General features: G+C 43.2%; 1 protein-coding gene across 9 annotated transcripts in view; it reads right to left on the bottom strand.

Moving 5' to 3' along the window:
- CUX1 (cut like homeobox 1) overlaps window positions 1-25160 on the bottom strand; it is a 371808-nt gene that overhangs the window by 135653 nt on the left and 210995 nt on the right. For all 9 annotated transcript variants that reach the window (XM_059898031.1, XM_059898030.1, XM_059898029.1 and 6 more), the window contains exons 5-6: window positions 7010-7147; window positions 2687-2810 (exon numbers count right to left, since the gene is read on the bottom strand). In XM_059898031.1, the coding sequence (XP_059754014.1) occupies window positions 2687-2810; window positions 7010-7147 (262 nt within the window). The remainder of the gene's footprint in view (window positions 1-2686; window positions 2811-7009; window positions 7148-25160) is intronic.

The following is a 25160-nucleotide window of genomic DNA, read 5'->3' on the forward strand; positions in this document are numbered from 1 at the left end:
CAGAGGAACTACAGTGGTGAAAGGGTATGTGCAACTGTTTTTGTTGTTTTGATAGATATTGAGAAACTTTCCAACAAAAAGCCTCACCAGTTTAAACTCTTGCCAACAGCATTCGAGAGTGTTCTGCTGTGCCAACACTGGATAAAATTAAACTTAGTTTTACTCTGGAGTAAAGCTGAGAATTTCTCTTTGTATGAACTGTCTGCTCAACTCCTTTACCCATTTTTTGTAGCGCTGGGTTTTTTTCTTATTAATTTGTAAGAGTTCTTTGTTTATAAAGAAAATTAGCCCTTTTTCTTATGTGGTGCAAATATTTCTTCCCAGTTTTTTGATGGTTTAAAAATGTTGTTCACTGTTACTTGTTTTCAAAAGTCTGTGTGAAATTTTAGGCAGCTGTATTTATATAACTTTTCTTTTATGTGTAGAAAGATCTCTCCACTCCAAAATTATTAAAAACAAAGTAAATGCCCAGCTTTTCTTCCAGTATGTACATGATTTAATTATTAATACTTAAATCCTAATCCATTTCAATTTTTTGGTGTAAAGAATGAGATAAAGATCTAGCTTCGTCCCCCACCCCCAGCGGTCAGTTATTTGCATCTTTTAATATAATCAATCCTTTTACCTAGTTTGAAAAGTCAACTTAATAATACTAAATTCCTATAGAAATTTATTTCCCTACTTTTGTAATGCATAAGTTTACTCTCTGCAGATGTAATCACGCTGTCTATAATTCAGTATCATGAATTTTTCACTTCGCATTATGCCGGATACATTTCTGGTGTAACTGCAAAGTCAACAAAACTATTATTTTATAAAGGCTGTATAACGTTCCCGTTAGGGGTGGCCTCTTTGACGCACCCATTTCTTGTTGGCAAGGCATTTCAATGGCTTGCATTCCCCCCTCCCCTCAATTATCAGTAATATGGTGAGAAATCTCTTTGGGCACAGAGTGCTTTCCTAGGAGACACATTTAGTGCCAGTCCCACATCTGCTGGGTCAAGAATCCGCTCATCCTTCGGAGCCCCGACTCTGTGGGGCTCACTTCCTTCCCAGGGGCTGTACCCAGCCCCGCTCTCCCAGCAGCGTAGGTGTGGCATCCCCTGCAGATCTGGGCTTGACCCCGAGGGACTGGCTTTGGTCCTGCAGTGAGGGCTTTCGGAGGCCAAGTCTCAGCGCAAAGGGAGGCCAGGGCCACAGAGGTGGCTCAGGCTCTGCCCCCCCCCTCTGGGTGCCTCGCTGGGAGAGTGCGGGCAGGTGCCTAATCTGTAAAATGAGATGGTCTGCTCCGCAAGCCTACCCCGAGCACTTGCTGAGACAACATCTCGAGAGGGCCTGGCAATGAGTGTAGCGGGCATTCTTCTTCTTTTCTAAATGAAGCCAGTTTAATGGTGCCCCAGAGAGGCCTTGGTGATGCCCGAGATCTCCACGGAGCCTGCCTCATAGAAGTCCGAGCAGCTGCATTCCAAGTCCACGGGAAACACCCACAAAACCCCACCACCGGGCCTGCCTCTTAACTTGTAACCAGACATTTAGTGCCGCTCATTAATGGACTCACATTTCTTCGTAACAGGCTTAGATTTTTAAACCTTAGCTTCACCAGAGTTCTGAGAGACCTGACTTACGCAATTTGAATTGGTAAGTTCAACACTCCTATGGTTTTTATAAGAAATCTAACTTTCGGGCTTCCCTGGTGGCGCAGTGGTTGAGAGTCTGCCTGCCGATGCAGGGGACACGGGTTCGAGCCCTGGTCTGGGAAGATCCCACATGCCGCGGAGCAACTAGGCCCGTGAGCCACAATTACTGAGCCTGCGCGTCTGGAGCCTGTGCTCCGCAACAAGAGAGGCCGCGATAGTGAAGAGGCCCGTGCACCGCGATGAAGAGTGGCCCCCGCTTGCCGCAACTAGAGAAAGCCCTCGCACAGAAACGAAGACCCAACACAGCCATAAATAAATAAATTTTTAAAAAAATTAAAAAAAAAAAAAAAAAAGAAATCTAACTTTCATTAAGTCATCACACTAGTGAAAAAGCAACTCATTATTTGTGGCAAAGTTTTGGGTGAGGCAGGCCAGCGGAAACCTAACACTCACAGCCCTTGGATGGTGCATTAATATAGTTTACTGATACTAACTCCTTGATGTATGAAGCACTGTGAGGTAATGAAACGAGGCAAGAGACAAAAAAAATTAAAAAAAAAAAGATATTGTGTGTGTGTGTGAGAGAGAGAGAGAGGGAGAAGAGATGTTAAATATCAAAATTCACTTAAGAAGGTAGCAGGAGCTCAGCATCGCCCTGGACTTCCCAGAGAAGACACACAGCAGGGGACGGTCCCACCCTTCTCATCTTACCTCGGGTACCACCCCCATGTGCCAACCACACACGCTTTGTGCTTAAGCCCCGGCACCATGTGGCCCCGAAAGACACGCCCTTTGACATACCTGACACCATCCACCAACGGGAAAGACTGGTACATTTCACTCAAGGTCACCTCACAATCTCACAAATTACAGAACAAGGGACACCTTTGTTTTTCAAACAAAATTGTGCCTTAGAGCCCCTAGGATTTTGGTTTCCAACCTGGGCTTATTTCACAGGTCCATTTAAAAAAACTGTCTTGTGATGTGACGTGTACAAGTAAAACATTATGTCAGCACGTCAGTGCGTGCAGATCCCAACACGTGCTCACCTCTCCTTTTCTGCGAAATCATTTTGTAACTTTTGTTCCTTTTCGAGAGCTATGGTCTCGGCTTGGTTCTTCAGAGTCTGTTCATATTCTCGGATTTTCTCTTTAAGTGCTTTTATCGTTACCTCTGCAGAAGGGGGGGAAAAAAAACTCCAGTAAGAGAAGCATGGTTCCATGTGGCTATATATACTAGGCTTTCGTAACCTAGGAGGATCGGTGTGTTTTAAACTTTAGCTCTTCAACTCTGACACAAAATCAATGGTTACAAGTCCCTTCGGAGACCTTTTACTCCCTAAATGTTAAATTGAACTTTAAACATTTACGTTGAGGAGGATCAATGGATTTTGCTGGAAGAAGAACTATGTCTCTCTAATACAACTTAAGAAAAAGAGGGGGGAAATCAATGGTAAAATATAGTATCATCTTATTGATGAGTCTTAAATTAGTCCTCTACTGAGGGAAGATTAATAACGTTTTAGTGTGGGTTTAAGTACTTTCTTACAAAGAAAACGGTTCATAATTGTGCGCACATTTTGGAAGAAGCCTACTGACCTCCCCGGCCACGGGCTGCACCTTTGCTGTTTCACAAGTGATGAGACACACGGTGCGCTAAGTGGATGGGGCGCCGGTCTCCTTGGCTGGAAGGGACCAGCCCCGGAGCTTGGGTGCTGAGAGCACCCTCCACCGGGGCCAGAGTCTGGCAGACCCAGGCTGCGTGTGCAGAACCGATGACCGGGCCCAGGGGAGCCGCAACTGAGGGAGGGTGAGTGCCAGAGGCGTGGGAAGCAGTGCTGTGTGGTGAAGCCCTGCAGTGCCCGGTGCTCAGGACGCAGGGTCCCTTGGGGGTCAGGGTCGCCCCTGGAAAGCCCAGGTTCCCCCACCACCAAGTGCGTGTTTACAGCAGTTGCTTCAATGACCCAAAATAGGAACACGAGAGCAGATGCAATGAACAGGGCAGGGTCCTAACTCAGCCCCAGGCAGAGCACCGAGGCCCCGGCTCCAAGGATGGTGGAGCTCTTGGGGGACCGCACCTGCCTGGGCGTGGGTCCATCTCGCGGGGGGCAAGGCTGAGTTCCTTGGTCGTCCCAGCACCTGACACAGTGGGTGCTCAGAAAGTGGCTGAGGCATGAGGCTGGGCTGAGCAGGGTGAGGCCTCGACAGGGCTGTGACAACGGGGCTCCAGGCTCAGGCGACAACGTCGCCTGCCAGGTCTCTGCCCATGGAAGCGCTGGGACTGGTGGCCCTTTTTCCTTCGGGCTGTAACTCACGTCAGCTTCTGCTCCCTGAGCTGCGCAGACACGCCGGGCCAAGCAGGAGCCAGGCAGCTGGGCATTTGTACCCACGTGGCTTGGTGCATAAAAGCTAGAGGCTCTTTCGTTAAGATAAGAAATTGGCCTTTTTCATCCAATGGAACCAGAGGGTTCTCCTCAGAGGAGGAGAGAGGGAATTAAGACCAATGACCTTGGCAGGGTATCTGAGAGATGAACAGGGGGCTTCCTGCCTCTCGGGCTGGGTGTTTGGGGCCTGGAAGAAACGCTCTGTGAGCACAATGGTTAACATGGAGTGATGGGAAGGGAGCAGAACACGTCCAAAGCGGACACGACAGGTCACCTCTGGAAACATCTGCACATTCTTTTTAGTCGATGGTCAATGCGGCTGTAAACACGCAGCATTTCTGCCTTGAGCAATGGGTTGGAAACCTCTGGGCAGCCCCTGAGCCCTGGTGCTCAACCCAATGGGTTTCTCAGTGTGACCCATCTATGCTCCTTCAAGGGGAGTTTGGGGCACTAGCTCGGGGCTCCCACTCTGTCTGATGGGGATCTGCCTTTTCAACGACGGATGCGTTGCCTGCGGGTGACACCTGTCAGAGAGTCAGCTCATGATCAAAGTAGGGTCACATCCAGCCCAGGTGGGCTGCTCAGTGAGCCAGGGGCGGATTTGTCCTGGAGCCTCGGTCCCTCCTCTGGCACCTGGGCCCGGGTCCAGGACATTGCCCTGGGCGTGTCCCAGCTGGGTCCCCTCCGCATGAGCAGGGGAGGAGGGAGAGCGGCGTGGAGGAGGGGACACGAAGAGCTCTGCTCCCACGGGCTGTGCCTGGGCCCCGTTCACTCACTTTTACATGGAGTGGGGGAGAATTACAGCATGTGATAAAGAAACTCCTGTCCTGCTCTAACATTTGATCCATCCACACTACAGCTGTGATGATGAAAACAAGTGATGTGCACCTCAACCCCTTCCAAATTCAAAGCATTTTTATACTGGGGAGAAAAGAGAGGAAAGCAGCATTTTCCTGGCAGCGGGGAAAATCTGTAAAGATACCAATAAACAAAGAGAAGGATGGGGGGCGATTTCTGGAAAAAGCCACAGCGCTGAGTTAAGAGCAGCTGATATTTACTGAGTGTCGGGAACAGCGCTTAACGCCTCGGCTGCATCTCATTTAATCCTACAACAGCCCGTCAGGGTTAGTACGAGAATTCTGCCCCCACCCAAGGAAACGAGGCTTCAACAATGTGAGACCACTTGCTCCAGGCTGCACAGCGAAGTGGTGGCAACCAAGGGACCCCGGCCCGGTCTGCTGGCCTTTGGAGCCTTTGTTCTTGAGTCTTGGACTCTGCATTTCTTTCTTTCTCTCTTTCTTTCTTTTTTTGGCCACGCCACGTGGCTTGTGGGATCTTAGTTCCCCGACCAGGGATCGAACCCATGCCCCCTGCAGTGAAAGCGCCGAGTGCAGTCCTAACCACTGGACCGCCAGGGAAGTCCGTTAGGCTCTGCATTTCATTTAGAAATGTCCATCAGGTGAGGCCTTTGGGGAGGCGATGATCCCCACGCTGGGCAACTGGCCCTGGGGCGCTGACAAAACAGGAGGGGAGGGCGACCAGGCCCTACAACAAAACCAAATCAAACTGAAGGAAACCCAAACGGTGGATCTGTCAAAATAAGATGCCAGAGGTCACTGGAAGGAAATGTGCAGAACCAGAATTTACAGGTTCTCTTTCCCCTGGGCGCCGGGTGGTTCTGACCAGAGCCAAGTCCTGCTGGGGGAAGGGAGCATTTCCCTCACTGGACCCCAAGCTCCTAAGTCCTCACCTTGCTCCCCAGTGAGACCAAACTGTCTCTTGGGTCCCACAGGCTCAGAGCTCCCTGTGGGCCAGATTGAGGTGGCGTCCCCGAGGAAGGGGCCCTCGGGCCTGCTGTCCTCACTGCCCAGGCCTGGACCTTCCTGCCTCTTCCCAGGTCCTTTCCGCACACGACCCCTCCTCGCCAGCCGGTGTCCAAAGGTCTCAAAACCCAAGGATGCTTTTAATAATCGTCATCAGGGACTTCCCTGGTGGCGCAGTAGTTAAGAATCCGCCTGCCAATGCAGGCAACACGGGTTCGAGCCCTGGTCTGGGAAGATCCCACATGCCTCGGGGCAACTAAGCCCGGGCGCCACAACAACTGATGCCCACGTGCCATAGAGCCTGCGCACAGCAACGAAGACCCAGCACAGCCAAAAAAAAAAAAAATCTTCATCAGGTAATTCCTTCTCCAGCCCTCAGAGGAAGTCCCCCAAGCAGTTTGCTCTCTGTCACCTTCCTCACCCACACCCCCAAACAAACCCAAACAGGCCCACTTTTACTTGGACTTGGCTGAGAAACCTACAGCGGCTGTCAGATGGGGCAGTGATTTTCCTCAAGACAAGGAAGCCAAGAGGCTCCCGATTGGGACACGTCTGGATTTTAGGTGTGGGAGAGATTTCTTTGTTCTTCCCTGACAGGAAAAGCCAGGCAACCTTTGCCCTCTCTCCTTGTTGCCAAAAAGCTGTTTTGTTTTCCTTCGTTAACTTCGTCATGGATAGGTGACAGTGACCAGGACACCACGGGGCTCACGCGTGGGGACGTGCAGGCTGCGTCTGAAGCCTTAATGTATCGGCCTCAATTATTAAATGACTTACTGGATGTGACCCTTTGATCATGAGCTGGCTCTCAGACAGGTGTCACCCGCAGGCAACGCATCCGTCTTTGAAAAGGCAGATCCTATTACATGATGATTCAGGAAGAACTTTAAAAGAATCCTGATCGGTCCCGGCGGGAGGGCAATAAAATCATATGCAGTTGTTGTGCAGAGGTAAAGTTTTCCTTCTCAATTGCTAAGCATTATTATTATCTCTCTTTAATGACTCTGATTCTTGCCCCACCCGGACTTTATGATGAAGGTGACAATCAGAGCTAGTTCCAACAGTATGGGGAAGGCAATTAAAAAAGAAAAAAAGAAAGAAAAGAAAAGAAAAAAGAGAAGAAAAGAAAAAGAAAGAAAAAGGAAGGAATGAATACATTTTCCACCAACCTTGATTTTTCACTTCAGCAAATTCCTTGTTGTATTCTTCGAGAGTTTCCCTAAGTTTCTGGTTCTCTGTTTCAATGTCGTGTAGGCGCTGCACTTTGAGCTGGAGCTGCTGCCCGAGGTCCAGAGCCGGAACGGGATCTGCACGAGAGGGAAACACACGTCACCCCCTTCTGGACACATTCGAGCCACCTTCCTGGCCTCGAGGAGGCTTGGAGCAGGTCGCCCAGCTCCCCAAGGCCCCGCGGCTGGATGGACCGCGTGCTTCTCTGTGGCTGCTAAGGGATATGCACGCAGACCGACCCAGTACATGAAAACGGGGTGGGGATGGCCACGGGCTCCCTGGGATTTGCCCACTCCCCTGGCCTGGTGTGACACTTAAAGGATTTTCCATTCCCTGATCTGATAGGAAGAAAGATACACGCGGCGGCAAGGGGAGGAGCCCGGGAAAATCACCTATCACCTAGCGCCCACGTGGAGGAAGCAGCGAGTGGGAAGGTGCCGAAGGCCTCAAGTTTCCAATAATTCTTATGAAGGTGGAAATAACACCTGATACCCGGAGAGCGTCTGGCCATCACAGAACACTTTTACGGACATTTTCTCATTTGAGCCCCAGGACACTCCTGGGAGAGAGATGTGACACACAGATCACGTTCCTTTCACAGAAGAGGGAACTAAAGCTCATTGAGGCGGGGTCCTGGGCCCTGATGCGCCCAGGTTTCCGGCTGGTTAGTTGGGCAGAGAGATCTCAAACCCAAGTCTGTGAGATCCAGTGACTGTCCTTCCAAAGAGGAAGGTCCCCTGAGGGGGCGGGCTCCCCTTTTGTCACGGCCCTCCTTTCCTGATGAAGGATGCTCAGGGAAGAGTCAGGGCTTACCAGCCAGTGATCTAAAGATGGGAGAGCCCCGGGTTTCTGCTCTCGGCGGTTCTGTCTTTCCTCAGAGGCACAGCTGGTGACCCAGCTGCTGTGACCCGTCCTGCGCCGGCGGGCCAGCCAGCCAGGAGGTCACCACACTCCTGGTTAGAGTACAAACAGCAGGAGAAGGGCATCTGGGCCAGTTATGAGAGGTCCTGCAGCCAATTCAATGTGCTCTCCACCATCAGACTCACTTACAAAAAAACTGGATTTGTGAGGGGAACCACTGACCGAAACCGCCCACCCTGGCCATGAACAACAGTAGCCACTCGCATGAGTTCTCTTACAACGGGAGGTCCTGGTAAGGAATGCGGAACTAACAAGCTACCAACAACCGGAAGAATTCGGGCAAGGTCAAAAGGAGAGAGGAGACGCCAGTCCTTAAGTCCTACCAGCCTCCGAGAATCCTTGCTGGAATCCATGTTGGCTGAGCGACGGATGTGCCACCAGGAAGGACCCTGAGTCAGAGTGATTGGCCAGAGACAACCCGGAAACTCACCCCATCACTATAAAACCCGAGACTGGGAGCCATGTGGCAGAGCAGTTCTCCGGGGTTCCCTGACCCTGCTGCTCTCTGCCCGGGCACCCCTTCCCAATAAAGTCTCTTGCTTTGTCAGCACCTGTGTCTCCTCGGACAATTCATTCCCGAGTGTTAGACAAGAGTCCGCTCTCGGGCCGTGGAAGGGGTCCCCCTTCCTGCAACAGATTTGGACCTAAAATCAGACAATGCAGACGTGGAATTTGGGGTACAGGCGCGGACTTTGCCTTTACCGTTCATTCAGCACAAAATGGAGAGACATTAAGTGTTCTTCTGGCATCAGTTGGGTCTTTATTTTTATTTCTGCTGCACTTATAATCCACCTGCCGGGCCCCAGTGGGGCACTTCCTCTAGGACTCTGGGGCCCCGTCAGAGTAGAAGCATACCCGAGTCTGCTGGGCTTAGAAAAGATTACGGAAGATATTTCTGGTATGGACGCCAGCATCACTTGTGAGACGGCTGCAAAGATTTAGTCTCCGGTTGAGGAATGCTAAACACAGGGCCCAGTGGATCAACAAGGGTATATATCCAAGCGCTCACTTAATTTTCAAATACCAGAGCAGTTAATTTTTCAGACCACCCTTGGTTCCTGGAAACGAGGGCTCCGTCTACCACGCCCCAGTCGGCGGGGCCACCAGGAGCCAGGAGCGCTTTGAGGAGCCAGCGTCTTGGTGGGGTTTACAAAAGGCAGGCCCCGCGGCACGTCCAGCACAACGTTTAACACCGCCCATCACGTGAAACCCCGGCAGCCGGGCACTGATTCTGTGCGTATATACAGTTTATGACGACCTCATCGCTTTCTCATTTGTGGCCTCTCATTATTATTTTTATCAGCATTAAAATATTTGTACTAAATTAGATTTCAAAAGCTATTTCGGGGAGATGGTTCCTTGTAAGTAGGAGTGGTAATAGCACACTACAGAATGAACATCCTCAGAACATTCCAGGTGCAGCTTTTTTTTTTTTTTTTTAATTTCAGTATCTTCCCTGGACACCTTCCCACCCCCACTCCTCTTCCCACTCCCCACATGGCCTTATGCTGGGCAAATGACCTGAAGGAGATAAAAGAGAGTATTGCCTGTGGCCCCGTCCATGTAAAACGACAACTTTAACTTCAAACAGGGGACAGGGAAGAATTGAGGAGAAGAACCACTGCGCTTCTATAAAATTCTCTGAATGTTCATTGCTGTAGGTTTCCCAGCACAACTGCCAGTACAAATTATATTTTAAAGAGCTAAGCTAGTATGCGGCCCTCCATCCCCCAAATTTCTCTTGACAACTTTTCCAGTCCATTCCTTTTAAGAGGCCAGGACCCACTGTGTCTGCTTTGAATAAAAAATAGTTTCCCTCGTTAGATTCAGCAAGGAATTCAGTAACATATAAAAATAATATGCACATTATCAAGTGAATGGTAACTAGGAGCTTTAGACAAATTTTCAAAGCATTACATTGTAAATGAAGATTCTGGCAATCTTATAATTATTCATTACGGCATATATATTTAATTGAACATGATTAAAGGTTAATGCCTAAGTAGCAGAACTGGTCATAGAATAAAGAATGAACTGAATGTTCAAAAATCTCTATGTATTAAACTTCAAACTTTACTACAGTACAGTTGAATGACTCAACGCCTACAGCATTTGAATATCGTTTTGGATTATGTAAAAGGCATTGCTAAAGTACCTCTTAGGCTTAATATTTATTACTTGTATTACAGGAACAGTTAATTACCACATGACAATATAATGACTCTAGCATGTTTGGGCTAGAGACCAAAACAGTGAATTTCGGCACGCCAAACCCCAGCCTGCATGTTAATCTAGGGGAAATCATAGCTTTTTGCCTCATGAATGATTTCCAATGCCATTTAAACCCCACACAAGTATTGTTAGGTCTTATTCTGAACGTCACAAGCCTCCGATCTCAGCAGCTCGATTAGGGAACTGTCTGGGGGAGGCAAGAGCACACACCCATGCGTGGAACAGCACCACACGGAAACCTGCAGCCCATCTTCCCTGCCGCCTCCTTCAGTTCAACATGCCTTACTGCCAGTGCCATGCACCCGATGTGACAGACTTGCAAAGTGTTCTACAGTCATCTCATAGTTCATTCCTAAAACACTCTTTGAGGCATTCTACAGCTCAGTATGCAGCACAGGACTCAAAGAACATAATTATAACAAACAACAAGTCACCTGTATTTATTCAGCACCTTCCCCTAAGTACATGGAACACTATCTCGTTGATTCCAGCCATCACAGCCAGAGGTCGGGGGGGAGGGGGCTCTGCAGCGAGTCAGGCGCTGGCATCTCACCCAGGGACAGGGGGAGGCGAGAAGTCGGCCAGGCAAACAGGTAATGCAAAAGTCTAATTAAGATTTCTGCCTTCTGAACCAGCAGCCGACTAAATTATACTGTCTCTTCAAGTACTAATACAGCAAGTAGGTCCTAAGCATCTGTCTGCTCTGGGTAAGGCACTGATTCATTGGGATGGACATTCAGCAGAGTCAGCTGGGCCCAACCTCACAGAGATAAACCATGTTCACAAATAACTAAGCTAAACAAGAAGGGCCACAGGGAAGACCATTCCCAGATAGAGAAACTGGGAAAAGGAGATTTTTTTTTTTTTTTTCTAAAAAGAAGAGTCAGAGTTTAGACCTGTGGAGACTGTGGGGCAGTCCATCCCTGTGGAAGAAACAGCATGCAGGGGAGCAAGAAGCAGGGAAGGGTCAGGCACAGCCACAAAAATACTTCAGTCCAACTGCCGGTGCCCACATACACATTCTATGATGTCAGGACCATTCTAGGTGCTGGGGGGACACGGTGGCGAACAAGAGAAAATCCTTGTTCTCAAAGACTTGACATTCCACTGAAGTGAGGGAGACAGACAAACAGTAAAACCAAACAAATCAGAATGCTCTCAGTACTGCCAAGCATGAAGAAGAGAGGAGACAGGGTGTGGAGAATGGGGAATGGGTCCTGGAGACAGAAGGACAGGGAGGGCCTCTTGAGTAGTTGACCCTGGGATTGAGATCTGGATGTCAAAGAGGAGAGAACGTGAAGACTCTTGGCAGAGGGAATGGCAGTTCAAAGGTCCAGAGCTGGGTGCGAGGATGGGCATATACAAGGCATAGAGAGAAGCCAATGAGGTATGATGAAGGGAAGGGAAAACGGCCAAGGACAAGTGGTCAGAGTGGGAGGCCTGTGCTCAAGGATTTAAAGAAAAATATGAACACAATTAAGGAGAGAAAGAGATGATACAAAGAAGAATCGAACTGAATTCTAGAGCTGAAAATACAATGTTGGAGGTGCCCTGTTGCACAGTAGGTAGTGGGTCAGTCTCATGAAAATACAGCGTCTACAGTGAGCTAAGGGATTCAGTTTGGATTCAATTCTACTCCTGATGGAAAAAGCCACCAGAGAATAGGACTCTTGCCAAGATGAGCCACTGGGGCATGAGAAGAAAACTGCAGTACTCTGAACCACGAAAATGTTTGTTGGTTTTCTAGTTGCAAAGTATTTAAGAGTTTTAAGCTTAAAGATGAGTTATACAATTTTTCTTTTAAAAAGCGAAGTGTTCTAAATTAGCTGCCCTGTTCTGTGATGACAGATGGCTATCAGTAATATGCTGCCTGGCAGACATTTAAAAAATATAAACACATAATCTATGTCTTTGAAGTAAATGTGATGTTTTAATACTTAGGGGGGAAAAAAAAACTACTTGAATGAAACTCATCTACAGTGACAGCACTCTAAAAGTGGATATTTGGAAATGTTCCCATCATCATATAAACTTATGGGCAAAGATAACACTGTCTACAAAAATGTCTCAATGGCTCATATCAGACAAGAGGGAGTAGAAGGTAATTGTTTAGAGTGTGGGCCAGACTATATGCGATTGAATCCCAGCTCTGCCACTTACTGGTGTGCAACCTTTGACAAGCTACTTAATATCTCTGTATCTTACTTTCTTTATCTATAAATTGGGCATAATAATTGTGCCAATATCATTAGGTTGTTGTAAGGATTAACTACGATAATATGTGATAGACCGCCAGGCATGGAGTTAATACTCAATAGATGTTACCTATTATCAACCGTCTCAAACCTGATGAAATATTTGCCAAAACGAGTTTCAAACCCATTTGTTAATATATAAAAAATACAGTATCTTCTGACTAGTTAGCAAGAAAAATTGATATACCATGATAAATAAAAATTTACTAGCTGAATTTCAACTAATACTTTCTTATAACTGGTATGCAGGTTTCAAAAATATGAATCATATTTTTGTAAAGTTAGCTAATAATGCACTGCTTTGGTTTGGGTCTATGTATCTTTGTGAGTTATCTTTTCCAGCCATTTATGACAGCCATTAAAATCAAAACAACATTAACAAAACTTGGAGATTTCTACTCCTGGCCATGACAGATTAACTGGCACTGGACCTGCCCTCTGGCCATAAACAACTAGAATACTAGGCAATCTAAATGAAACAAAGAACCATTTACAGATGTTGTACAACCAGCAGAGCAGGAATGTTGATCCCTGAAAGAGGGACACAAGTAAGGTGAACCCTATGATCACCCTGACTTTCTGCCAGGAAACACTTTCTGGACTGCAGCACAGGGAAGGGGGAACCCAAGCAGAGCATGATGGTCTTCTTGGATTGAGAAGATAGAGATCTAAAGATCAGGAGATTGAGGTACCTGGAATTTATAGGGCAGAGCCCTGGAAAGGAGGGAGATATGCAGAGAAAGAGCTAGAGAAATCTGCAGAGGAGTCATATAAAATCTGTTGCTAAAAGATAAGGTACATACATACACACAGGGTGAAACTCCACAAGGCTGCACAAAGAACTACAAGGAAGGTCTAAGTAAACAACTCCTAGAGTTCACAGTGTTGGGAGGCTTTCAAGTTGCAACTAGCCAGAGAAGAGAGGCTTGTTGAACAGCCAGGACATTCAGTAGAAGACATCAGAGGGCCACACCAGAGTGGAGGGCTAAGCTAATCCTAAAGTAAAGGCTAGTCTGGACCTGTCCCCAAAAGCTTAAAAACATGTCTCAGAATAATTGAGTTGATCTGCAAGTAATTTAACTGCCTGCCCCGAATATTTCAACACTCTTAAGAAAGACAACAAAATCCAGTTAACTACAATGTCCAACATCCAATCAAAAATTACTAGACATGCAAAGAATCAGGATAATAAGGGAAAAAAACATCAGTTAATAAACACAGAACCAGAAATTACAAGAGATAATGGGAGTAGGGCTTCCCTGGTGGCTCAGTGGTTACCAATCCACCTGCCAGTGCAGGGGACACAGGTTCGAGCCCTGGTCCAGGAGGATCCCACATGCCGCGGAGCAACTAAGCCTGTGTGCCACAATTACTGAGCCTGCACTCTACAGCCCGCGAGCCACAACTACTGAGCCCACGTGCCACAACTACTGAAGCCCGCACGCCTAGAGCCTGTGCTCCACAACAAGAGAAGCCACTGCACCGCAACAAACAGTAGCCCCCGCTCAATGCAACTAGAGAAAGCCCACGCACAGCAACAAAGACGCAATGCAGCCAAAAAGTAAATAAATAAATAAATTTATAAAAAAGAGATAATGGGAGTAGTTGACAAAGACTAAAACAATTATAAGCATGCTCAAGGATTTAAAGAAAAACATGAACACAATAAGGAGAGAAACAGAAGCTATAAAGACCCAGATGGAATTCTAGAGCTTAAAATACAGTATCTGAAATGAAAAAAATTCCCTAGATTGGCTTAAAAGCACATTAGACACTGCAAAATCAAGAAGATCAGAGAACTAACTCAAAGACATAGTCACAGAAACTGTCTAAATAGAAGCACAGAGAAGAGACTGAAAAAAAAAAAGTTACTAAAACCTCAGCAGCCTGTAAAACAATATCAAGCAATCTAACATACATGTCCCAGAAAGGGGCAAGGGATGTATTTGAAAGAAGTGGCAAAATTTCCAAATTTGGTGAAAGCTATAAACCCCCAAATCCAAGAAACTCAACAAAATCCAAGCAGAATAAATGCAAAGAACACCAATAAACACAATCAAATTGCTGAAAAGAGGAATAAAAAGAAAATCTTAAAAGCCAGAAAAAAGGGACTTCCCTGGTGGTGCAATGGTTAAGAATCCGTCTGCCAATGCAGGGGACACAGGTTTGAGCCCTGGTCCAGGAAGATCCCACATGTCGCGGAGCAACTAAGCCCGTGCGCCACAACTACCGAGCCTGCGCTCTAGAGGCTGCGAGCCACAACTACTGAGCCCATGCGCCACAACTACTGGAGCCCGCGTGCCCTAGAGCCCACGTGCCTCAACTACTGAGCCTGCGCACTCCAGGGCCTGCGCGCCACAACTACTGAGCCCGCGTGCTACAACTACTGAAGCCTGCGCTCCTAGAGCCCATGCTCCGCAACAAGAGAAGCCACCACAATGAGAAGCCCACACACCGCAACAAAGAGTAGCCCCTGCTCACAACTAGAGAAAGCCTGCACACAGCAGTGAAGACCCAATGCAGCCAAAAAAAAAAAAAAAAAAAAAAAAGCCAGAGAAAAGAAGACTCTTAGGGGAAGAAAGATAAGGCTGATGAAGACCTCCTGTCAGAAGTGATGTCAGTCAGTCCAGAGAGAGAAAAACTGAAACAAAAACTGCCAATATATAGTTTTATACCCAACAAAAAATATCCTTCAAAAATGAGGGTGAGGGCTTCCCTGGTGGTGCAGTGGTTAAGAATCCGCCTGCCAATGCAGGGGGACACGGGTTTGAGCCCTGGTCCGGGAAGATCCCCCATGCTGCGGAGCAACTAAGCCCGTGCGTCACAACTACTGAGACTGCGCTCTAGAGCCCATAAGCCACAACTACTGAAGCCTGCGTTCCTAGAGCCTGTGCTCCGCAACAAGAGAAGCCACTGCAATGAGAAGCCCATGCACCGCAACGAAGAGTAGCCCCCGTTCGCCACAACTAGAGAAAGCCTGCTTGCAGCAACGAAGACCCAACGCAGCCAAAAATTAAAAAAAAATAAAAATAAATAATTTTTAAAAATAATAATAAAAAGAAATGAAGGTGAGATAGACATTTTGTTTGTGCGTTTCAAATGAACAAGAGCTGGCAGAATTCATTGCCAGTGAACCTACAGTATAAGATATGTTAAAGGAAATGCTACAGACCAAAAGAAACTGATGCCAGACAGAAACCTGCATCTACACAAAGGAATAAACAACACTGGAAATGGTAAATATATGGGTAAAAATAAAGTACTACTTTTCTCATTTTTAATTTCTTTAAAAGATAATTGACTATTTAAAAGCAAAAATAGTACAATGTATTGTAGGGTTATAACATATGGAGAAGTAAAATAAATAACAATACACAAAGCACAGGAAGGAGAGAGTGAAAGTGTACTGTAAGATTCTTACATTGTATGTGAAGTGGTATAGTATTATTTGAAAGTATAGTGTGATAAATTAAAGACACTTAATGTAAACCTTAAAGTAACCACTAAGAAAATAAAACAAAGAGCTATAGCTAATAAGACAATTGAGGAGATAAAATAAGATCACAAAAAATAATCAAAATAAAGCAAGAAAGACACAACAAAAAAATAGGTAAGACAAGTAGAAAGTGAATAGTAAGATGGTAGACTTATGCCTCTCTTTATCCATAATTACATGAAACATAAAATATCTAACATTCCACTTAAAAGGCAGATTGTCAGACTGGATTTAAAAAAAAAAACACGACAGAGCTGTTTACAAGAAATACAACTTAAATAAAACAAAAAGATAGGTTAATAGTAAAAGGATAGAAAATGATATAACATGGAAACACTAATCAAAAGAAAGCTGGAGTGCCTATATCAAAATGAAACAAAGCAAACTTTAGTACAAGGAATATTAACAAAAATAAAATCACTGTATAAACTTGAAAGTATCAAATCATTGAGAAGATATAACAATCCTAAAAGTAAATGTACTACAAAACAAAGCTTCAAAACCATGAATTAAAAACTAATATAAGTGAAACAAGAAAAAGAAAAATCCACAATAATAAAGATTTCAAAACTCTGTGCTTGCTAATTAATAATACAACTAAATATAAAATCAGTATGGATACAAAAGACTTGAACAACACTGTTGACCAACTTGAGCTAATTGACATTTATAGAACACTCCACTCAGCAAACTACAGAACACACATTCCCTTCAAGTGCACATGGGACACTCACCAAGATAGAAATATACTGGACCATAAAACAAGTCTCAATAAACTTAAAAGAACAGAAATCATACCAAGCACATTCTCTGGCCACAGTGAAATAAATCAGTGACCTAAGCCTCCACTTTAAGAAACTCCAGAAAGCTCCAGCCAGACTGATCAAGAAAAGAAAAAAAAAAAAAAAAAAGAAAAAACGAATTCACAAGTTCCAAGATCAGGAATGAAAAAAGGGACATGACTACCCATCCTACAGATATTTAAAAGGTAATGAAATGTCATCAACAACATTATGCTAATAAATTTACGTGAAATGGATCATTCCTTGAAAAATTACCAAAACTGACTCAAGAAGAAATAAAAAATCTTAATAGACCTCTATCTGTTAAAGAAGTAAAATTTATAATTAAAAACCTTGCTATAATTTTTTTTTTTTTTTTTTTTTTTTTTAAATTATTTATTTATTTATTTAATTTATTTATGGCTGTGTTGGGTCTTCGTTTCTGCGCGAGGGCCTTCTCCAGTTGCGGCAAGTGGGGGCCACTCTTCATCACAGCGCGCGGGCCTCTCACTATGGCAGCCTCTCTTGTTGCGGAGCACAGGCTCCAGACGCGCAGGCTCAGCAATTGTGGCTCACGGGCCCAGTTGCTCCGCGGCATGTGGGATCTTCCCGGACCGGGGCTTGAACCCGTGTGCTCTGCATTGGCAGGCAGACTCTCAACCACTGCGCCACCAGGGAAGCCCGACCTTGCTATAATTAAAAAAGATACATGCACCCCTATGTTCATAGCAGCACTATGCACAATAGCCAAGACATGGTAACAACCTAAATGTCCACCAACAGAGGAATAGATAAAGAAGATGTGGTACATATATACAATGGAATACTACTTAGCCATACAAAAGAATGAAATAATGCCATTTGCAGCAACATGAATGGACCTAGAGATTATCACACTAAATGAAGTAAGTCAGAAAGAGAAAGACAAATACCACATGACATCACTTATGTGTGGAATCTAAAATATAACACAAATGAAGTTATTATGAAACAGAAATAGACTCATAGACATAGAGAACAGACTGTGGTTTGCAATGGGGAGAGGGGGTGTGGGAGCAATGGAAGAACGAACAAACAAACACCTTGCAACAAAGAAAATCCCAGGCCTGGATGGCTTCACTGGTGAACTAGAGATGTTTTAGGAAGAAGTAATGGCAATCTTACATAAACTCTTTCAGCACTTAACCTCATTTGATAAGACCAGCAGTACTACCTTGATACCAAAACTCATAAAAACATTAAAAGGAAAAAAAAATAGGCAAAAAACTACAGTGCTATATTCCTAATGAACTTAAATGCAGAAATCCTTAGTAAAATATCAGCAAATTAAATCCAGCAAATTCTAAAAAGCACAATACATCATAACCAAGTAAGACTTATCCTAGGAAGGCAAAGTTGCTTTAACACTAGAAAATTAAACTATTTCATCATATTAAGAGAATAAAAGAGAAAAATCATATGATTAGCTCAATTGAGGCAGAAAAAAATCTGACAAAATTCAATACCCATTTATGACAAAAACTCTCAGCAAACTAGGACTAAAAGGGACTTTTCTCAAACTTTTAAGGGTGTCTACAAAAACCCACTACAGCTAACATCATATTCAATGTTGAAAGAGTGAATGATTTCCCTAAGGTTGGGACCAACACAAGGATGTTTGCTTTTTCTACTTCTATTCAACATTGTACTGGAGGTCCTGGCCAGTGTGGAAAAAAAGAAAAAGAAAAGAAAAAAAAGAAATACATAATATTACAGATTGGAAATCAATATGGACAAAAAAACCTTGAGTAACGCTATCAACCAAGTTGACCTGAAATTTACAGAACATTCCATCCAACAATTGTAAAGTGCATAATCTCTTCAAGGGCACAAGGGACACTCAAGATAGAACGTCTAGGGAATCTCCAAAAAAACTTCCAGAAGTAAGAAGTAAGTTTTAAAAGATCACAAATATAATATTACTATATAAAAATTAATCACATTTCTATATAAAAGCATCAAAGAATTGGAAAAAAATTATCAAAAAAAATACCATTTACTACAGCATCCAAAAACATGACCTATTTAGGGATAAACTGAACACTATGGGCCAGGCCTGTATATTGAAAACTACAAAATACTGCTGAGGGAAATTAAAGACATAAAGAAATATACGATGTTTGGACTGGAAGACTCAATAGTGTTGTCAATTTTCCTCAAATTGATCTACAGATAAAGTGGAATCCAGATCAAAATCCTGGCAGGCTTGTTTGTAAAAACTGACAAGCCGAGTCTAAAATTTACGTAGAAACTCAATTAGCCAAAATGATTTTGAAACAGAAGACCAAAGAAAAAGGACTTATATTACCTGATTTCAAGACTGATTATAAGGCTACAAGAATCAAGATAGTATGATATTAACATAAGGATACACATACAGATCAGTGAAATAAATAGAGGGTCCAGAAAAAAGACTCACACATATACCATCCATTAATTTTCAAAGAAACTCAACCCTTATCTCATATCATACATAAAAATTAACTCAAATGTATCATAGGCCTAAAGGTAAAAGATAAAACTATGTAACTTCACACACACACACACACACACACACAAAAAACCCACACACATAGGAGAAAAGAATTTATGACTTTGGACTAGGCAATGATTTCTTAGAACATAAAAAGCAAGAACCAATAGAAGAAAAAATTAATAAACTGGACTTTATTAAAATAAAAAGTTCTGCTCTTCAAAAGACAAGAAAATGGGAGAAAATATTTGCAGTGCATATATTTGACAAAGGACTTGTATCTAGACTACAGCAAAGCTACAATTCAATAGTAAGCCAAACAACCCATTAAAAAAAAATGCGCAGAAGATTTAAACAGACACCTTATAAGTGAAGATCTATGAAGGTCCAAAAGCACATGAATAAAAATTTAGCATCATTAGTCATCAAGAAAAATGCAAATTGAAGTCACAGTGAAATACGTTCTACACTCACTAGAATGTCTAATATCTAAAACACTGACAATACCAAATGGTGGAGAGGACACAGAACAACTGGAACTCCCACACATATTTGGGGGTGGGGGGTAAGATGACACAACTGCTTGGAAAAACCGTTTGGCGGTTTCTTATCAAGCTAAACATACACCTACCCCATGCCCCAGGAATTCTAGTCCTAGGTATTTATCCAAAAGAAATGAAAACAAATGTCCATATACAACTGTCTATGAATGCTTACAGCAGGTTTATTCACGATAGCCACAAACTGGAAACAATCCAAACGTCCATGAACAGGTGGATGGGTAGGCAAATCGTTATACATCCACACAGTGGAATACCACTCCCCAGTGAACGTGGGTGAATAATCCCCAACATGCCACGCTGAGTGAAGGACGCCAGACGCATCAGAGAACCTCCCCAAGGACCCCATTTATGTGAAACTCCAGAAACAATGAACCTAATCTAGATCGACAGAAAGCAGATCAGTGGTTGCCAGCATTTGGGATCATAAGGGAACTTTCGAGAGGTTATGAATGTTCTATATCTTGATTGTGTGGTTGGCCACTGTATCAAATTGTACACAAAATAAGTGTGTTTTACTCTATATAGATTATGCCTCAATGAGGTGGATTAAAAATTTTTTTTTCTAGTGAGAGCAAAATGTTTTCTGTACTGCTAATAAAATGTAAAATTTAAGTCCTTTTTACTCTTCATCACGTCCTTTAAATTCTGTTTCTAGTATATGATTTGCAATTTATTTCACACACTACTATAGTTACACATGTACATCATTTAAATAAATAAGTAGTATATATGGGGGGTACAAATTCGAAATTTTTTACTGTTGGGGGACATGAACAAAAGTAGCTCAAAGACCACTCAGACCCGTGGGCTGCGTGCAAAGGATGGGCGGAGGAAGTGGATTCAAGTGGTGAGAGGTAATGGAGGCTTGGACTAGGGATGGCTGACGGGGTGAGTGGTCTAATTCGGGGTGCGTTCTGGAGGTGAGGTCAGCAGGACTTACTGACAGATCAGCTCTAAAGTGTGAGGGAGGGAAAGGCGAGCAAGCTGACTCCTGCCTTTGTGGCCGAAGCAACTCCGTGAATGGTGATGCCATTTACTTTCTGGGGTCGGGGGGAGGGGAGGCTGGGGGGGATCAGCTGCTCTCCTGTGCTCATGTGGAGTTTGAGAGTCTAACAGACATCAGGAGAAGCAGTAAGAACTACAATCCTGCAGCCTGTGGAACAAAAACCACATGCACAGAAAGATAGACAAGATGAAAAGGCAGAGGGCTATGTACCAGATGAAGGAACAAGATAAAACCCCAGAAAAACAACTAAATGAAGTGGAGGTAGGCAACCTTCCAGAAAAAGAATTCAGGATAATGATAGTGAAGATGATCCAGGGCCTTGGAAAAAGAATGGAGGCAAAGATCGAGAAGATGCAAGAAATGTTTAACAAAGACCTAGAAGAATTAAAGAACAAACAAACAGAGATGAATGATACAATAACTGGAATGAAAAATACACTAGGAGGAATCAATAGCAGAATAACTGAGGCAGAAGAACGGATAAATGACCTGGAAGACAGAAGGGTGGAATTCACTGCTGCGGAACAGAATAAACAAAAAAGAATGAAAGGAAATGAAGACAGCCTAGGAGACCTCTGGGACAACATTAAACACAACAACATTCGCATTATAGGGGTCCCAGAAGGAGAAGAGAGAGAGAAAGGACCCGAGAAAATATCTGAAGAGATTATAGTCGAAAACTTCCCTAACATGGGAAAGGAAATAGCCACCCAAGTCCAGGAAGCGCAGAGAGTCCCATACAGGATAAACCCAAGGAGAAACACGCCGAGACACATAGTAATCAAAGTGGCAAAAATTAAAGACAAAGAAAAATTATTCAAAGTAGCAAGGGAAAAACGACAAATAACATACAAGGGAACTCCCATAAGGTTAACAGCTGATTTCTCAGCAGAAACTCTACAAGCCAGAAGGGAGTGGCATGATATACTTAAAGTGATGAAAGGGAAGAACCTACAACCAAGACTACTCTACCCGGCAAGGATCTCATTCAGATTCAATGGAGGAATCAAAAGCTTTACAGACAAGCAAAAGCTAAGAGAATTCAGCACCACCAAACCAGCTCTACAACAAATGCTAAAGGGACTTCTCTAAGTGGGAAAGGTAAGAGAAGAAAAGGACCTACAAAAACAAACCCAAAACAATTAAGAAAATGGTCATAGGAACATACACATTGATAATTACCTTAAACATGAGTGGATTAAATGTTCCAACCAAAAGACACAGGCTTGCTGAATGGATACAAAAACAAGATCCATATATATGCTGTCTACAAGAGACCCACTTTAGACCTAGGGACACATACAGACTGAAAGTGAGGGGATGGAAAAAGATATTCCATGCAAATGGAAATCAAAAGAAAGCTGGAGTAGCAATACTCATATCAGATAAAATAGACTTTAAAATAAAGAATGTTACAAGAGACAAGGAAGGACACTACATAATGATCAAGGGATCAATCCAAGAAGAAGAGATAACAATTATAAATATACATGCACCCAACATAGGAGCACCTCAATACATAAGGCAACTGCTAACAGCTATAAAAGAGGAAGTCAACAGCAACACAATAATAGTGGGGGACTTTAACACCTCACTTACACCAAGGGACAGATCATCCAGACAGAAAATTAATAAGGAAACACAAGCTTTAAATGACACAATAGACCAGATAGATTTAATTGACATTTATAGGACATTCCATCCAAAAACAGCGGATTACACTTTCTTCTCAAGTGCACACGGAACATTCTCCAGGATAGATCACATCTTGGGTCACAAACCAAGCCTCAGTAAATTTAAGACAATTGCAATCATATCAAGCATCTTTTCTGACCACAACGCTATGAGATTAGAAATGAACTACAGGGAAAAAAACGTAAAAAACACAAACACATGGAGGCTAAACAATATGTTGCTAAATAACCAAGAGATCACTGAAGAAATCAAAGAGGAAATCAGAAAATACCTAGAGACAAACGACAATGAAAACACGATGATCCAAAACCTATGGGATGCAGCAAAAGCAGTTCTAAGAGGGAAGTTTAAAGCTATACAAGCCTACCTCAAGAAACAAGAAAAATCTCAAACAATCTAACCTTACACCTACAGGAACTAGAGAAAGAAGAACAAACACAACCCAAAGTTAGCAGAAGGAAAGAAATCATAAAGATCAGAGCAGAAATAAATGAAAGAGAAACAAAGAAAACAATAGCAAAGATCAATAAAACTAAAAGTTGGTTCTTTGAGAAGATAAACAAAATTGATAAACCATTAGCCAGACTCATCAAGAAAATGACGGAGAGGACTCAAATCAATAAAATTAGAAATGAAAAAGGAGAAGTTACAACAGACACCGGAGAACTACAAAGCATCCTAAGAGACTACTACAAGCAACTCTATGCCAATAAAATGGACAACCTGGAAGAAATGGACATATTCTTAGAAAGGTATAACCTTCCAAGACTGAACCAGGAAGAAATAGAAAATATGAACAGACAAATCACAAGTAATGAAATTGAAACTGTGATTAAAAATCTTCCAACAAACAAAAGTCCAGGACCAGATGGCTTCACAGGTGAATTCTATCAAACATTTAGAGAAGGGCTAACACGCATCCTTCTCAAACTCTTCCAAAAATTGCAGAGGAAGGAACACTCCCAAACTCATTCTATGAGGCCACCATCACCCTGATACCAAAACCAGACAAAGATACTACAAAAAAAAGAAAATTACAGACCAATATCACTGATGAATATAGATGCAAAAATCCTCAACAAAATACTAGCAAACAGAATCCAGCAACACATTAAAAGGATCATACACCATGATCAAGTGGGATTTACCCCAGGGATGCAAGGATTCTTCAATATACGCAAATCAATCAATGTGATACACCATATTAACAAATGGAAGAATAAAAACCATATGATCATCTCAATAGATGCAGAAAAAGCTTTTGACAAAATTCAACACCCATTTATGATAAAAAGTCTCCAGAAAGTGGGCATAGAGGGAACCTACCTCAACATATTAAAGGCCATATACGACAAACCCACAGCAAACATCATTCTCAATGGTGAAAAACTGAAAGCATTTCCTCTAAGATCAGGAACGAGACAAGGATGTCCACTCTCACCACTATTATTCAACATAGTTTTGGAAGTCCTAGCCACGGCAATCAGAGAAGTAAAAGAAATAAAAGGAATACAAATTGGAAAAGAAGAAGTAAAACTGTCACTGTTTGCAGAGGACATGATACTATACATAGAGAATCCTAAAGATGCCACCAGAAAACTACTAGAGCTAATCAATGAATTTGGTAAAGTTGCAGGGTACAAAATTAATGCACAGAAATCTCTTGCATTCCTATACACTAATGATGAAAAATCTGAAAGAGAAATTAAGGAAACACTCCCATTTACCATTGCAATAAAAAGAATAAAATACCTAGGAATAAACCTACCTAGGGAGACAAAAGACCTGAATGCAGAAAACTATAAGACACAGATGAAAGAAATTAAAGATGATACCAACAGATGGAGAGATATACCATGTTCTTGGATTGGAAGAATCAATATTGTGAAAATGACTATACTACCCAAAACAATCTACAGATTCAATGCAATCCCTATCAAATTACCAATGGCATTTTTTACAGAACTAGAACAAAAAATCTTAAAATTTGTATGGAGACACAAAAGACCCCAAAAAGCCAAAGCAGTCTTGAGGGAAGAAAATGGAGCTGGAGGAATCAGACTCCCTGACTTCAGACTATACTACAAAGCTACAGTAATCAAGACAATATGGTATTGGCACAAAAACAGAAACATAGATCAAGGGAACAAGATAGAAAGCCCAGAGATAAACCCACGCACCTATGGTCAACTAATCTATGACAAAGGAGGCAAAGATATACAATGGAGAAAAGACAGTCTCTTCAATAAGTGGTGCTGGGAAAACTGGACAGCTACATGTAAAAGAATGAAATTAGAATACTCCCTAACACCCTACACAAAAATAAACTCAAAATGGATTAGTGACCTAAATGTAAGACCGGACACTATAAAACTCTTAGAGGAAAACATAGGAAGAACACTCTTTGACATAAATCACAGCAAGATCTTTTTTGATCCACCTCCTAGAGTAATGGAAATAAAAACAAAAATAAACAAATGGGACCTAATGAAACTTCAAAGCTTTTGGAAAGCAAAGGAAACCATAAACAAGACGAAAAGACAACCCTCAGAATGGGAGAAAATATTTGCAAACGAATCAATGGACAAAGGATTAATCTCCAAAATATATAAACAGCTCATGCAGCTC

The sequence above is a fragment of the Balaenoptera ricei genome, chromosome 15 (genome assembly GCF_028023285.1).
Source record: "Balaenoptera ricei isolate mBalRic1 chromosome 15, mBalRic1.hap2, whole genome shotgun sequence".
NCBI lineage: Eukaryota > Metazoa > Chordata > Mammalia > Artiodactyla > Balaenopteridae > Balaenoptera > Balaenoptera ricei.